This window comes from Myotis lucifugus, unplaced genomic scaffold (assembly GCF_000147115.1).
Source record: "Myotis lucifugus unplaced genomic scaffold, Myoluc2.0 scaffold_68, whole genome shotgun sequence".
Lineage (NCBI taxonomy): Eukaryota > Metazoa > Chordata > Mammalia > Chiroptera > Vespertilionidae > Myotis > Myotis lucifugus.
In genome coordinates, this window is record NW_005871116.1 from 5,565,888 (window position 1) to 5,583,298 (window position 17,411).

The 17,411-nt window shown below is 42.1% G+C and overlaps 1 protein-coding gene across 5 annotated transcripts in view; it reads left to right on the forward strand.

Annotated features, from left to right (window-relative positions):
- The first annotated feature begins 1,861 nt into the window (after positions 1 to 1,861).
- The window catches only part of LOC111826324 (growth hormone receptor-like), a 139,422-nt gene continuing 123,872 nt past the window's right edge, over positions 1,862 to 17,411 (forward strand). For 4 of the 5 annotated variants that reach the window (XM_023755041.1, XM_023755040.1, XM_023755044.1 and 1 more), the window contains exon 1: positions 1,862 to 2,690. In XM_023755041.1, the coding sequence (XP_023610809.1) occupies positions 2,471 to 2,690 (220 nt within the window). In that variant the 5' untranslated portion in view covers positions 1,862 to 2,470. The remainder of the gene's footprint in view (positions 2,691 to 17,411) is intronic. The other variant, XM_023755042.1, reaches the window with a different exon arrangement.

Genomic DNA, 17,411 nt, shown 5'->3' on the forward strand with positions numbered 1-17,411 from the left:
ATGGCCGAACAGTAGAACGACACGCTATGACACCCACTGGAGCCAGGCCAGCCAAGGCAGGTGCAATGTGATTAGTGGGGGGGGGGGTCCGAGATCGCCCCAAAGAGGGAGGCCCAGGCCACCCTCTGCAGGGCAATCGATGGGGGGGCGGGGGAGGGCGGTTGGACGCTGGCAGTGTCAGGCCAAGGCGGGTGCGGGCGGGGGACAGGGCCATGAGGCAGCCGGGACTGTGAAGGCCTACCCTTGCATGAATTTCCTGCATCGGGCCTCTAGTACAATAAATATAATAAAGAGAAGTCTTAGCCCACGTCCAAGACCTTATCAGTGACCTAAAGACCGGTTGCCAGAGAAAGAGTAGCTGTTTGATCAGATCTGAACTCTCAAAACTCAAGACACCACCATTGTGTCAGAGTGCTGTCAGGAAAAGGATTAAAACCCAGTGGGTTGTGACATTCTGGGCTCTGTATTCCAGGGGCAGGATTGGGCAGGATTCTCACCTGTGGCTAGAGTCAGCCGCAGTGTCTCTGTGCTCAGCACAGAGGAGGTGCTGTAGACGGCTCGCTGGCTAGCACATGCGCTGGTAAGGGTGCCGAGCTCATGTCTCGCACACTTTGCTATGGGAGATTGTTTCCCTGTTGGAGTTTCCATACCGTGGACATCCTTAAAAATTCCAGAAAAGTCATCTTTACAAACAGGCCTGCGACTCATACCATGGGGACTCAGAACTCAGTGAAGTGCTGTTCTTTGGACTAAACTTTCCAGGCTCATGTGCATGGCACAGCTCATTAAGTAAAAATGTGGTTCCTTCTGGACCTTGGGTAGGAGCACTTTTAGGATGCCCTTTAGTACATTTAAGTCGTATAAATAAATAAATTTAAAAAAAAACTATCAGAAATAAACATTTTCCAGGAAGAGGAGGTGTGATGCTCTGATTGATCAGCCTGAGGCTTGGTCCTGGAATCCTGAAATCTGATCAAACTGTAGATACTTTCTTTGCTCTTCTCCTGGAAATGGAGCGCCTGCTGCTCTTTTGTGTTGAATGTAACCATCCTGCCCCTAGGAGAGCCCAGAACTGCTTTTAAATTCAAGAGGACAGTATTTTCTGCTCACTCGAGTCCTCTGAGACAGGGCCTAAGGCAGGAAGTGGGTGCTTAGCAGGGGTTCTTTGCCAGAGACGCAGTATATGAATTTTACTGTGAGAGTGAAACGTTGGCCCGTTTGTAAAAGGTTAATCAGGAATTCATTGTAGTTCTTTCCTAAGATGGAACAATTTAAATTCTGGCCTCTGAGCAGCAGTACTTTTCAGAGGCGAGCCAACCCTCTGCCAAGCGGCCCCAGCAATACCTGCAACCCTGGGGCGATGAGTGTGGCTAGTGCAAGGGTTGGACACTCCTTGGACCACTTACGTACACCCCTGCTTCTTCACCTTAAAGCCAGCCAGGAGGAAATCTGACAGAGGCTTTTACCACATTCCATATTTAGGAGCTGCTGAAAATGAAAGAAGTGTCCCAGCACTGGGCCGGTTGATAAAATTATGCCATCCCATTTCCCGTTATTTCCAGGCTGCTGGAAATTGTTGGGAAATCAGTCCTGGAGCTGGAAGAGAGACCTTGTTCCTCCCTCGGCAAGCAGATCCACCTGGGCTGTCCCATTCCCGCGCCTCCTGCACTTTCTTTCTCTCTCTGCAGTCATGGTCTCCCATCTGCTGACTTGCCTCTCACCCTCTGTGGTCCAGCTCTGGGGCTTCCTCTTCAGTGGTTCTCAACCTTCCTAATGCCGCGACCCTTTCATACAGTTCCTCATGTTGTGGTGACCCCCAATTTCATCGTTACAAATTGAACATAATTAAAGCATAGTGATTAATCAGAAAAACAATATGTAATTATATATGTGTTTTCCGATGGTTTTAGGCGACCCCTGTGAAAGGGTCGTTGGACCCCCAAAGGGGTCTCTACCCACAGGTTGAGAACCGCTGCTAGGTGAAGGCTTTCTTGCTTTCCTTATCCGGAGTTAATTGCTAATTCCTCCCTGTTCTCTAAGTGTTTTGCATATATCAATACCCCATCATTGCCTTCATCACCATATGCTTTGTATTATGGTTATTTCTGTACCCAGCTCTTATTGTTTGAATCAGTGAATTCTAGACCCCACTTTACAGGTGACAAAATGAGCTCTGAAGAAGTTGAATCACTTGCCCAGGGCCACACATGTAGAATAGTTATGAGTCTGCTAACTTCGTTCCAGTACATTTTCTCCTCCTTGTAATACAGAAAAACCTTTTCTTCTCCTTTCCTGCTTAATCAGATTTATTCTAGACATACATACATTCGTACACATACATACAAACATCGATACACATGAACACACACACATGTGCACATACATATAGCAATCCCTAAATTAAACCAAGCTGTCTTTTCAGGGTCATAGTCAGTTATATGAGGATCAGAATGCAGTTTTGCAGAGACCCATGATTCCTCTGCATGGAAGTTATACTCAGACAGCTCACCAGAAGACTTTAATTGCTGGCTCGCTGCACACAGGCCTGGCACAGCTGGGCTGGTCTTTTCCTGAACTCCTCACCTCCTTCCTGCATTCCTCCCTGCAGCTGTTCTGTCTCCGCCCCAGACGGCGACCCCACCCTTGCTCTCAGCAGATGATCTGGTTTACTGCTCTAGCTGGGGATGTAGGTCAGTAGTTCTCAAACTCGAACATGTGTAAACATCACTCTGAGGGCTTCTTACACCAGTGCCCGGGGCCTTGTCCCCAGGGACTCAGAGTCAGTAGGTCAGGGTGGGCTTCTGACTTCGCTTTTCTAACGGGCTCCCAGGTGGTGCCCCTGCCACCAGTTGGAGGACCACACGCTGGGAACCACAGATTTAGGCCGTCCTGGGTGACAGGGTGTCTTCTCCTGGATAGACCTCCCCGGATTTTCATCTTTGCTCTCTCGCTGGGTCAGAACTCAGAGAAGGGCAGGTCTCTTCTCAGGCCCAAGCCTTTCACCACCAGTTTTGTTTTGTTTCTAAATTACTGTTGGCATTCACTATTGTTTTGTAATAGTTTCAGGTGTACAGCATGGTGATTAGACAATCATATTATTTACAAAGCGATTCCCCCGTTATTTTAAGTACTCACCTGGCCCCATACATAGTTGTTACAGTGTTATTGACTAGATTTCCCATGCTGTACTGTCCAGCCCATACTATTTTGTATCTACCCATCTGTACTTCTTAATCCCGTTACCTTTTTGACCAGCCTCCCAGGTCCCCTCCCCTCTGGCAACTACCAGTCTGTTCTCTGTGTCTATGAGTCTGTTTCAGTTTTGCTGTCTCTCCACCAGTTTTTCATCCCACCTCATTTCACTGCTTCAGGACCTTGTTCCAGCCATTAGTCTGTCTGTCTCTGCATCTCTCATGCAACCATTCCATTGCCTTCGTTTCTCTCCTACTTTTCTAACAAAGCTGCTCAGGGTTTCTCTCCCGGGTGTACTATTTAAGATAATAGCTACCTCTAACAAAATGGCAAACAAAATGATTTCCATAGGAACACATGGCAATTTCAGATTCAATTCAGTTGGCTAGGACCTGAGCCCCTGTAATTTGGAAATTGGCTTGCAGACAGCAGAATTAAGAAGCCAGATTCTATTTTTTTTTTTAATGGAGGTGAAGGAAAGACTAATGCACCGCAAAAGAGAGTAACCTTATACATTTCTGTATTCCTTGTACATTTCTGTATTTTAATAAGAGGTGGTTCCTGTAGGTATTTAAATAGCATGCTTTAAATATGTTTCCCTCTGAGGCATTTAATATTGACCTGCCAGGCAAAGGCCCCCCGGCCCTGTATTAAGCAGCTGGAGATGGAATAAATGAGGACTCACATAGCTGGTCCTCAAATAACACCATTTTGCTCAATGACACTTTGTTATAAGTGGATGGACACAACTGACTTCCCGAGGGGTCCACTATCTGTGTGAGTTTGCACCCTCTCCCAATATCTGCCTGGGTTTCCTCCCGGGACTCCAGTTTCCATCCACGTCGTGAAGATGTGCACGTTAGGGGAGCAGGCATGTCTAACTGTCCTGGACTGAGTGAGGGGGGATGTGAGTCTGAGTGGCCCTGTGGTGGAAGGGTGTCCTGCCAGGGTGGGGTCCTGCCTTGCGCCCTGAGCTGCCAGGACTGGCTCTGGCCACCCACCAGCCTGAACTAGAATCAGTGGGTTGGAAAACAATGATCTTACTTGTTTTTAGTAATCTTTCTCAAGTGTATGCATAGCTCACATCTATTTCATTGACTTTGAGATGACAGAAAAAGTTTGACTTAACATAATTTCACTCATATGTGGAATATGAAAGCAACAAATGAATAAACAAGAAAAGCAAACAAAAACTCACAGACAATAGAATGGTGGTTGCCAGAGGAAAGGGGGGGTGGGCAGGAGGTAGTAAAGGTTAAGGGGTCAAATATATGGTGATGAAAGATGATTTGACTTTAGATAGTGGGCATACAATATAACATATAGATCATGTATCATAGAAATGTACATTTGAAACCTCTATGATCATATTAAGCAATGTTACCCCAATAAATGTAATAAAAATAAATAAAAACTTCATTGGGAAATACAAGAAGAAGAAGGAGGAGGAGGAAGAGGAGGAAGAGGAGGGAGGAGGAGAATTATTATCATTTTGGGGTCTTAATTAGAAGTTCGGTGATGTTTTTGTGACCAGAAATATGCCGTAGAGACCTAACTCTTGCTCATATCAATTACCCTCTAGTGACATTAGTTGCCTCGTTTGTCCTTTGACTTGAAGTCGCCGTTTCCAAGAACTATCTTGGACAAAAGTGGGGACTTACTTTGAAATGGTTCACATGAACTACTTTGCATTCTCATTACTGTTCTCCTTTCTTAAGAATTTTGCTTTGTCTGTTCTTCCCGCAATCACTTATACTTTATTTGCATTCACATCACTTCATTAATCTTGATGACTTATAATGAATCATAATCTTACCCAATCATACCAATGTGAGTCATTCCTACCTGTGTTCTTGCTATTAATGCTTTTCCAGTTCAATATTGATATTCTTTAGGATACATAGGAATCAGAGAAAACATGGAGGGAAGGTATATCAAAGAAATAGAAACTTGTCTGCTTTTTTGTTCATTTAAAAAATGTTTATATTCCTATAACACATACAACTTTGTTTGTTATACATAACTCTACATTATTTTAAATTATCTGGCAGAAACCTAATGAAACATTGTCTCTTATCTAAGCTGTATATTCTGTGAGATCAAAGACCGAATATTTTATTGCTTTTGAACTCTTAATAACAGTTTAACAGAGGGCTCTGGGCTTATCAGCGCCGAATGAATGAATGAATGAATGAAGACATGAGTGAAAGAATGTAAGCCTCCAACTTCATCCTTCAAAAGTCTCATTTGTTTTAATTTAAATGACACTCTTTTTTAAAAAAGTTTATGATGTGATATTGTTCAAAATTTTCCTTCCTCCTCTCTCTGTATGGCTTATAAAAATACTTAGCTACTATTATTTAATGATTTTTTAAATCCAGAAGGCAGATTTTAAAACATTATTTTATAAATTTGCAGAAAGCAGTATTCTACATAATGATATCCTTAATAGGCTCAATAATCCAGGGTCCAGTTTTTTCTCCCTTTAATATGCTATTATTATTGTGACATTGATCTTCAGAAAATTTCATACAATTAGAATATCATTTTCATGGTGAATCTCAGCAGTCAAAATTGAATGATTGAACTTTTCTAACATTGCTCCCTAAATGGCCAAAGGGATTCTGGATTCTAAGAACTGTGGGAAGGTTTTTCCACCAAGTGGAGCAGGTTTATCAAATAGAATATTGTCATGCGTATTTTTAGTGTATCAGTTTAATGAATGGGAAACATTCTTTTCTATATCTAATAGTTATTAGGCAGTTGACGATGTTGCGTTTAACGTGAATCTTGGCAAAAAGATTTAGATGGAGGAAAGCTCTCCCTTCTGTGTTTATTTTGGACAAATAATTTAACGTTCTTGTGCCTCAGTTTCCAAATTTGCTAAAGAGTATGCCTAGCTATCACCATACGTTCACCAGTGGGATTACAATGGATAGAGATCATGAAATACAACACCAAAATAAAACCATATGGCCCAGATTGCAGAATTACTACAGATCAACCTAGCATAGTGCCAGATTCCTGAATGTGGTTTCTTGAGGAGAAAGAACAACAACAACACATATTTGTTCCTACCTCTTTCTTTTTTCCATGACACTCACCAAAACTCCATTTCAACTAAGAGGCGAATGCCATTTATCTGCAGTGTAGGAAGATGTACTGAGACAGTTACTCATTCCATCTATCAGCCTGTAGGCAGAACTGTATTAAAACACGAATAAAGATTACTGCCTATGTATCTTAAAACCCTCCAAATGAGGCTGATACTAGTGGTGATTTCTGTCAGTGGCTCTGCACATTTGCATATCATGAAACTTCTCGGTCGACATTTAACTTAAATCTCTTTCCAGCTTGTTTTGGTCACAGTGGAACAGCTGCTTACCTGTTTTGATACAGCTCTTCATGTGGCTTTATTTCTGCCCACCCCGACAAGCATGGCCCGCCTACATGCTGACCTACCTACTGGGCCTGTGCTCTGGCTCCTGCCTTCTCTCCTGCAAGGATACTGAGCCTAGTTTATTTAGTTCCTCATGCAAGGTTCTCTAAATCCCCTATGAACTTTAAATATAGTACTAAACTCTAAAAGCAATAATGACACCACATTTGTTAAACCACTGTGCTAAATTTCTATACTTCCTCAATTAATCCACATCACAGCCTTAAAGAGATTTGTATTCCCCTTTTATACACACGTAAACAGAGCTCCGGGAAGCAAGTAACATGTTCAAAGTCACCCGACTAGTAAACGGCTTAGCTGGGATTTGAGCCCAGATCTGTGCAATTTGAAAGCCCAGCCTTTTAACTACATGCACACAGTTACTGTATTCCTATCTGCTCTCTTCCCATGTCATGACACCTTATTTATTCACCTTTCATCTCTCTATTTTAACTTAATTATTTTTAACTTGGTAGAATTTCAGTGTATTGGTCTTCTGAGTTCTTTAGAGCTTGTGTTATTTTTGAAGACCCACCAAATATTTCATTTTTCTGTGATAGAGATCCATTTGTGTACATATTTTATCTTCCCTCCTAATGTACGTTTCTGGAGGAGAGAAACTCTAAGTGGCTCATGTAGAGATTCCCATGGAGCCAAAGAGTCACCTTCATCAGCATAGCTGACTTTTGGATAGTGCTCACCATGTGCAAAGTGTTTGCTGGGATTATTTCAATTAATCCTCACGATAACTCTGTGAAGTGGATTACATGTTCACCCTAAGGTTAAGAAACTTGCCCGAGTTCATCCAGTTACTACTACATGGTAGAACTATCCAACACCCAATTCCACTGCTTAACTACCTGACAAATCTCAGTGCAGTCCAGAGTTCTGCCTACTTATTCCCTGCTCCTTGCATTCTTCGACATCTGTCCTCTCTATCTCCTTTGCCTGTCCTCTCTATCTCCTTTTCCTGTCCTCTCTATCTCCTTTTCCTGTCCTCTCTATTCCTCACTTCTTGCCCCACCTATCACCACCTGCCTGCTCAGTCTTCTTATTCTTTCCCATTCTTTCTCAACTTTGTTCGCTTGCAATCCTTTCCCAGCTTCCCAGTGGCCCCTCCCAGCTTATTTACCTGGCTCTCTTTTTATTTTTTTTTAACCTATTACCTTTTTTAAAAAACAACAACAGACTTCAGTCCTGAAAATGGACTCCCTAGCTCTCTTGGCAATGTTTGGTCAGAACCACATAAGATGAGAATTAGCTTGGTGAAAAGAGAAGTAGAATATGGGATTGAAATAACAAAGAAGAATCATTTGGCTTTTTCTGTTAGAAACATAAATGAGTGACTGTAGCGTCTTGATGTCTATAATTTATAAGTAGCTAAGTAGAGCATGATTTAAACATACACTCACACGCACATGCATATGCACATACACACACACTTGTTTTATGCACTTATTGCCATTTTAGTAAGCAGCATACTTTTGGCAATGCAGCAGCAGCAACACAAGAATTGGAGTTGTCATCATACAGCAGCATAGACAGGCTCATCATTTTGTCTCCTTTCATTTGTTCTATTGTGAGGGGAGTTGCTTTGGAGATCATTGTGTGTTGATATGAATTATCGCTGGAGTTCCATTTGGATGTCTGGGCTCAGGCATTTTGCTTCTCTCTCCAAATTCAGAAGTTATGGCCATTAATCTTTATAAATAAGACTTTTAAAATAGGACAAAGTTATAAAATAAACATTTGAGAGCAGGGTTGGATATGCCCAGCTGAACAAACTGCCCTTCTATTTAGCTTTGAACTCTAAACCTCATTTAAATACCCTCCCTTTTTCTGTTTCTAAAGAAGAGAAGAAGAAAAAAAAAAACACCTTAAAGTTACAGTAGATTCTAAGGGAAAAATAAGCAAGAACATTTTGGTAAAAGATATTCCCACATGGAAAACACAAAAACTGGACAAGTGCATGCAGCTGACCAGTGTAACTTGGAAGAAGAAGGGTGAAACGAACTTCTGAAGCTAGTGGAAGGGTCTGGATAAGTTTTGATTCCTGAGATGTTCATAGAGATCAGCATTTACCCCCTGAAACATGGGAATGGCTCACAGGTCCCTGTGGCTTCTTCCTTTTCCTTCCAGAAGCAGTAGGTTGTATGTAGCGGAGGGTTGTATTTACTCTCAGTAATGGCATCACCATGCGGATTGTATTATGAAGACTGTTGCATCTCACTCATGTCTCAACATTGCAGACTATGATTATGACCCTGGCCTAGCTACCTTGGCAGAGCTGTGCCGTGCGATCAAGTCCACCTGATTGCCTTTGCCTTTGTGTCAGCCCAATGGCCTTCATTGGCATCTGCCACTTTGCTGGGCCCTGGACTGCAAATGCAAAATGAAAGGTCAGCAATATCTACTCAGGAGGCACCTGCTGCACAGATGTAGCTGCCCCTGTGGACGGCGTCCCAGCTATAACCTGGCCTGCAGTGTCCTGCCTGGCCTTTTAGGACTGTCCCTTAAAAACATAATCTTAGCTCTAGCCGGTTTGGCTCAGTTGATAGAGCGTCAGCCCTCGGACTGAAGGGTCCCAGGTTCGATTCCGTCAAGGGCACGTACCTCGGTTGTGGGCTCAATCCCCAGTGGGGGGCCAATTAATGATGTTCCTCTCTTATCGATGTTTCTATCTCTCTATCTCTATTCCTTCCTTTCTCTCTGAAAAATTTAACTTAAATCTCTTTCCAGCTTGTTTTGGTCACAGTGGAACCGCTGCTTATGGCAAACATTGGGTGAAAATTGGCTTAAAAACACAGATAAGCTGCAAGTATTTAAAGGGTGGAGGCATCAAAGTATGTCAGAAATAGTTTAGATCACCACAAATCAAGTAACGGAATGTGTAACAGGAAATCCGAATACATGCTGTCAGGAAAAAAGTCATATTGTTATGTAGAAATTCCATTATTTGGTACATTGAAGATAAAATGGAAATGGGGTTTTCAAAGGATTGGCCCCTCCTCCTTCCCAGGAGTGGTGGGGACTTTTCAGTGATTCCTTGGGCAGAAAGCAGGTTTTGTTGCCAAGCATGTCTGTCAATGGAGGTGGGGAGATGGAGGACTTAACTGTGTCAAATGAAAGCGATTGCTTAGAATACAGCCAGCCTTTCTTTGGAATGCAGAAGGATTTTGGGATATCATATTATCAGCAAAAATGTTCTTTTAATGGTAGATTTAAAAATGTGTTGGTCATCATATGTTTTGAAAAACTTCTGCCTAAATATATAAACATTTGCAAGTCCTGATTTTTAAGAAGCAATGCAAACCTGTTCAATAGAGGGTGCCTAAAAATTATTTTTGGTAATTTCATGGATACATAAAATACACAGTTTCAGACCTGTGTACTTGACTTTCTAGGACTGTGGTATCCAATAACTAGTGATTTTTGTGGAGGGACCTAACACATAATTAGGAGGATCAGACATGATCTGTTTCTTATTCATAGAATCTATATATGGTAATAATAGAAAAGAAAGAAAACTTTTCAGGCCTGGTAATGCTTGTAAATTGAGGGCAAAAGAAATGTTTCTGAAGGTGCCACTTTTGTAGACATAGGCCCAATTACGTGTTTTGTGCACATTTTACACAGGTATTAGTCTTGACCTGTTCTCCCACCTTTCATTTGCCAGGATAGACCATGATCACATGGGAAAATACAGCCAAGGTGGATAGGTTTTCCTTGTCTTGCCTACACTACAGCAAGCCCTGCATCACAATTTCTTGGCTGACGTAGATCCTAACTGTCTAGAGTAACCAAGTAACATGGTTTTACGTAATCAGCATAGGGAAGACTTTGCAGAGACTGACACTGATGTCTTGGAGCAGAAAGGGAATCTTGGGGTTTACTGGGAATGTTCGTCACTGCAGCTGAGAATAGGTGCTCCAGTGGATGCCTAGTAAATACTGAGAGAGTGCAAGTCCCAAAGGACAGGGTATACTTAACCTACTTATCATGGCCAAACTCCCCGTGGACTCTAGAGCTGGGCTATTTTAGAAACTCAAAGGGAGCCCCAGGAAACATCATCACCAAGTTTGCACCTTAAGTCTCCCTGACTGACGCAACCCTTCTCCTCCCATTGGAACTGTTGGCAACCATACCCTGGCTGGTTGGTTGTGTCAGGATGGTCATTTTCACGGGGGGAGGAAGAGGGCATCCATAAGTCCTTGCCTCCTCAGTATCCCTCTTGCTGGGTACTAGTAGCTCAACAAGTAACAGAACCCTATTCAGATTCCTAATATTCAGAAACCAACTCTCATGAAAAAGACTTGTTAGGAGGAAGCTATCTAATAGTTTATTCTGTCTAAAACTCCTCAAATACATCAAACATGGATGGGTGTATATAAAAGTAGCAACATCCAGGAGACACCCATTCATGTAACTAACCCTGGGTACCCTAACCATCCACTCGTCACGCTGTCTTCTGGAACCTTGCTATGGGGCAGCCACTGATGTCTCTCTGTGCCTTTGAGCACAGCTTAGCATGAACGGGAGGATAAGAGAGAGAACTTACCGCTGTAAATACAACTGATGTGGAGCAAGCTGATGACATCCTCACCCAGGAGTCTAGTAGAGTCACCTCAAAATGTTGGGTTTTTATTTCTGCTCGTTGTCCTTTATAGATGAGTGAACTGCAAGGAAGGGATTTGCCTGTACTATAAAAATTCATTAGTTCTCTCTGGTGAGGTGCTTAGCTGGCAGAGCCAAACATGTAAGTGGTTGGAATTAAGTTTCTGATTTAGCAACACTCTTAGGTGATGAAAGCTCCTACATCTTGGCGTTTCTATGTTTTAGTGTCTCATCTCACCCAGGCAATCTGACAACCTCTATGTTGTATTGGGCCACAGGTATGAAACTAAGTGACATATCTTCTAATTTCTTTTTTAGGGGGATAGATTACATTGTAAGATACAGGTATTGCTTGAGGTACATGATGCTTTTATAGGCAAGCAGGAATGAGAAGGGACAATCATAGCTAGGAGGCACATTCAGGGTACTCCACTATCTAATACGTACTTATAGAATGTTCTGGGAACACTGAGTGTACTGGGAGATGTGCACGCAGGAAAAGAATATAGCGGTAACTCCATTGAGAGGGAGACAGCATGGCTGAAGAGTAGATAAGTTTTCTTCCCTACCCCCAGAGAGATTTATGAATTATTTATTAGCTAATTTTTCCACCAAGATTGTAATCATCTCACCTATTGCTTGTCAGCCTGGTAGTTTTTTTATTAATATTATTGCTCTATTCATTTACATATTTTCCTTATGTATGTTATTCATCCTGCATTACTTAAATACAACCCTCCTCCCCCCAGTCACTATCTGTTATTTTTCTTCTGGACAGCTTTTCATCACTGCCCTATTACTGTGAGATTAGAAAAAATGGATTGGCCTCAAAATTAGCCCAACCCAGACTTATTGGGATTGTAGGTTCGTTTGGGTTAGGGTAGAAAGCTGTTCGTGCAGGTAACTGAAGCTTGTGTACACATGTTCGATTTCAAGAAGAAACACTTGCAGTGGAGAAAGCATGAAAGCCTTGGCTTACCATAGCTGAATGGAGGTGGGGCTCAGAAGTCTGACAGGCATTTAGCTCTATGCGTCTTCATTATACCGGAGATTATGTTGAGTATTTTATCTCTTGAAACAGATTAGTTTTGGAACCATCATCACAAGCCAATCCTATCTGGGCTTGCCTTCACTGTCTGCATAGACCCACCCTTGACAGCAGCTCTATTGGCCAAGTCACCAGTAATTCTACTTATGTCAAATAGGGCTTCTCCTTTGTGAATGTCCCTCTTTTTATTTAAAAAGAAAAGAAAAAAAAGCTCCCTGCATCTGGCCGGCTCTGATTTAGCCATTGGTGAGGAGGAGTTGTTATAGATTGAGAGGGTGCCAGGCTGCTGCTATGATTCATCTCTTCTCTTGTCAAGACCAGTTGAGGCAATGCCGGCGGAAACCTCCCCGAGTTGTGAAGAGGTACTTTGTGTCAGAAGGGGAAGCATGAGCACAAAACTAATTAGGCTCTCTAAGCAGCGAGAATTAGTCGTTCTTGATTAGTGAATAATCCTGCAATTTAAGGTCAAGAGTATTGTCAACCAATTCAGTATACCAGGCTCCTTCATCATTTCCAAGGACTTGTCCTTTCTTTGAAGGTCATTGAGCAAACCGGACCAATTATTTTCTTAAACTCTTGTTGAAGACCTAATGACTGGGTATATTGGATGCATCTCCATGGAGACACAGACCTGGAGCTATGTCTGATCTTGGGACACCAAATGGAAAGTCATGCATTGCATTGTGGGAGTCTAGTTTCTGGAAGTTGAGGCAGTATTATTTGGCCTGTGAAATTTGTAAGTCTCAGGTATGCTTTGTCTGACATCCGATTACAGTTGTTGAAGGACAGATTGCCTTCCAGACAATTGGCACCAATGGATGGTTGAACACCCAGAGTTAGCAGTGTCCAGGCAGAAAACTCATTTACTCTCATCTGTTTTCATCCCATCATTTTCATCCACAATTTATCCCCTTAGTTGAAACATTGATCCCAGTGTAGAGCATACTACTTTTCAGATTCCATTTTATTCAATATGGTCTCTTCTCAGCTTCACTAATTTCACCTTGTTTCTTTGTCTTGCCAAAGACCCAGAGCTCTGTGGCTCAGTGGTAACATTTCAGAGAAGCCTTCACTAGACTAGAAATGAATAGTTTATCGGGTCTAGTGTTCTGGTTGGCTTCCAAGAGCATATATCTTTAGTTTTATCTTTTGGATTATGGATCTTCATAGGAATGTGGATTCAAATTCCTCAGTTTGAAGATAACATAGTCAAGGTCCACAGTAGTTAAGTGACCTTCTAAAGTTGCTCAGCAGATGGGTTGTGGGGCTGGGATTGAAACCTACGTCTGTAGGGACAGTGCTTTGAACTTGACACCATGTGGCCTTTCACTCTCTCATGTGTGTCGTTGCTCCCTATCCCCTTCACTGAGGACTTCCTTTCCTCCTCCAGTCCCGAGATGTATGGGTGTGATTTTCATCCTCCTCGTGCTTTCAACCCTGAACTTGTCAGAGCAGGATTAGGTATGGCCAGGGGGTAACAGAGGTTAGGCCTCATTGGTCTTCGAGTGCTTTCCTGCTATTAAAGAAACTTGCTCCTGAGGGAATTAATTGCTGGTTATCCCAGCATCTCCAAGGCTTATCTTTCAGGAATGAGAGCACTTCCCTTCCATACTCGCATTCCATTTAAACTTTCGCCTTACGCTTTAAAATATGTGCTGAAAGAGGATACACATGTAGATGAAGTACTGACAAATAGGGAATCTCCTCCTTGCCTGAAGCCTTGTTCCTAAACCCTAGCGTGTCTCTCTTTCACACTTTTATAAAATTCTTATTATATAAATTTTCAGCTTTTACAAAAGTAAGCAGAAGAGGATCATGAGTCCTCAAACACCTATCATGCAGCTTCAGTAGCAATCAATTCATGGCCGATTTTGTGTCATTTCTGCCACACCCAATTTCTTCCTCCCGTACTATTTGGAAGCAAATCCCAGACATCATTTTATTATATTCATGAGTGTTTCAGAATAAATCTCTAAAAGATAAGCGCTTTAGAGGTATATTCATAATACCATTTTTATATGAAAAAATAATTCTTTAAATCATTCAGATGGTGTTCAAATTACAATTGTCTCATAAATGTCATAATTTGTTTTTCAGTTTGTTTGTTTTTAAATCTGGCTCTAAATAATATCCACACATTGAAAGTGGTTATAAGCCTTTTAAGTCTCTTAATCTATAGGTTCAAAATCATCTTTCTGTCATCTAGTCATTGAAAATAGCGAATGGTTTATCCTGGAGAGTTTGCTACAGTCTAGATTTTGCTGATTGCTTACCCAGGATATTCTTTCACATCTTTCCCTGTCCTCTTTATTTCCTATAAATTGGCAATTGTATCTGAAAGCTATATTAAATCATTTTCTTGAGAAAAATGAAAAAAAAAAAACTTTCTGGGATACACGGGAGGGTAGAGAGGAGGGTGAGGTGCCCAGTCCGCACTGTGGAGAAGGAAGGCTGTGAACTCAGGATAATGTGGAGGCTGGGAGCACAGAATGGAGCCAGACTGTCTGGGTTCTAGTTCCAGTTCTGTCACTAGTTAGCTGTGTAGCCCTGGGAAAATTACTTGGCCTCTCTGTGATTCAGTTGTCTCATCTGTTCCATGATAGGACCTACTGCACCTGTTGAGGATCAAAAGTATCAAAGTATGTGTATATAATGTACTTAGAACATTGACATGAGGTGAGTCCTTCAGAAGTGTTGGCTGTTACTTATGAAAGAAGGGAGTTCCAGGTAAGAAGAGTAGAAACAAATTCCATTTGTGGGAGACAGTAGCACAGCCACAGAACAGCCAAAAGACCAGCCTTCCTGAAGGTGCTCGGCCTCATGACCCTCCTCTGGCTCTGATTTTCTCCAGTGCCTTCTCTCTCTGTTTTGTTCATCTTCCTCTGTGTGCCTCCCACGTAAATCATTTTCATCATTTGAACACTTGCATATGAGTAAGGAAGAAAGCAAAGCAGTGAGGCCAGTGCCAAGTAGTTTTGGGGCCAAAGGGAGGGGTCTCAGATGTCTGGAGGACATCTGTTTGGACCGGATGTTCTGCTACTGCCCAAGCTCATATCTCTGCCTCTTGTTGTACTTTTGTGCTTAAAGGTTCAAAGGCTGGACTTCTTATTGGTGTTTCCCATTCATTCCTAATGGTTACCTTGACCTTCATGTGGAACCCCTGTGCTATAGTCTACAGATGATTTTATTCACTTCCTTGCTTATCACAATTCGCATTGATCTTTGAACATTAATCTTTGAACATTTGAGTCTTTGGCTTCGCATGATAAGCACTGTTTCAAATGTAGGAATGCCTGTCTTTCCCATTTCATGTTTTTCTCTGTTGGTTTTCATTTGGAGCCCTCTGGTTTGTTTCATGATAATAATTATTGGTGAGAGAGTGTTATGTATGATCAAATGTTTCTTGTTTGCTTTTGTATAGCATAATCCCAACGCCCTTTAAAGCAGAGATTGCCAAACTAGGCCACCTGCTTTGTAAATACAATGTAATTGAAACACAACCATGCCCATTCCTTCCATGTTATCAGTGTTCCCAGTGGCTGCTTTCTCACTTCCAGAGCGGAGTTGGGACAGAGACTAAGGTATTTACGCTCTGGCCCTTTACAGTGAAAGTTGGCTGATGTCTGCTCTAAAGAGAAGGAAGTTAGCAGATTCACTTGGTGCCAAAGAACTGCGGGCTAGAAAAGAGAAATTGTGGAAGTCAATGATTTCCTTGGAAAGTAGAAAACATTAGAAAAGAGTCACCTGTTCACAGGTGGCTTGTATGCACGTAGGAATCAAAATCACGGGTGTGCTCGTAGCCTGGGCAAAGGAACGGCCTGGTGTCAGGTCCGCAGGCCCTGGGGTCATGCAAAGGATGGCTCTCCCTCTTGGCTTTTCCATTTTGCCTCATTTCCCTGGAGGTTGACATCTTGAGCTGTAAGGGCTTTTGAGATCCTTCCTGATGCTTGCTTTATTTCAGATATTCTTAGGTTCCCTACTGAGCAAAGCCACACATTCTCTCTGCTTCAGCCTGCACGGCCCAGCCTGCTACTTACCTTACCTCTTGCTGCTCACCTTGAAGGGAATCTCTTTCATTTGCCTAGTCCAGTGATTATCAGCTGGTGTGCTGTGAGAATTTTATGAACATGCAATACCTGGCTTCTTAGTCAGGGCCACTGACCTCTTTACCCCCCTACCTTGTCAAATTAAAAAATGACAACAGCCAACACAACAGTAGCCGTCAGGTGTGAATGAATCAAAATTATGCTTAATTATTTTTTAAAATATATTTTTATTGATTTCAGAGAGGAAGCAAAAGGGAGAGAGAGATAGAAACATCCATGATGAGAGAGAATCATGGATCGGCTGCCTCCCGCAAGTCTCCCACTGGGGATCAAGCCCACAACCCGGGCATGTGCCCTTGACCGGAATCGAACCTGGGACCTTTCAGTTTGCAGGCTGACGCTCTATCCACTGAGCCAAACTGGCTAGGCATGCTTAATTATTTTTGTCAGATCGGCAAAACATATCATATATTTTTGGTGTGCTGCAGAATTTTAGTAATTAGTTCATGGGTGCCATGTGATGAAAATGGTTGAAAATCGCTGGCCTATGGACATAGACAACAGGGGGATGAGGGTATGAGTGAGGGGGATGGGGGGTAATGTGGGGATAAGGACACATATGTAATAACTTAATCAATAAATAAATTTTTAAAAAAAGAAAAAGAAAAAAGAAAAAGAAAATCGCTGGCCTAGGGCCTTGTTTTCTCAATAATTTGACACCAAGTCAAAAAACACTTTAGACAGAGGCCTGTTTAGCTTATTAGTAAGCAGCAGTAAGTCTGGCTTGATTTCTCCTGATGTCTGGAGATCTGATTGAAAAGGAGAAAGGAGTGATTTATTTGTTGATTTGGAAACTGATTTTTATCAGCCATTCTGAGGCAGTTAAGCAGATATTATCTCATTTAAATCCCCATACAAACCCCGCAAGGGAGATAAGAACATACTTCAGGAAACAGGCTCAGAAAAATTAAATAAATTGCAAAGTTGCCATGGTATAAGGATTGTAGTCTCCATAACAGCAAGTGTCGCGAGCTTCTTCGAGCTTTCTCTTCATAGTCCTTATTATACTGCC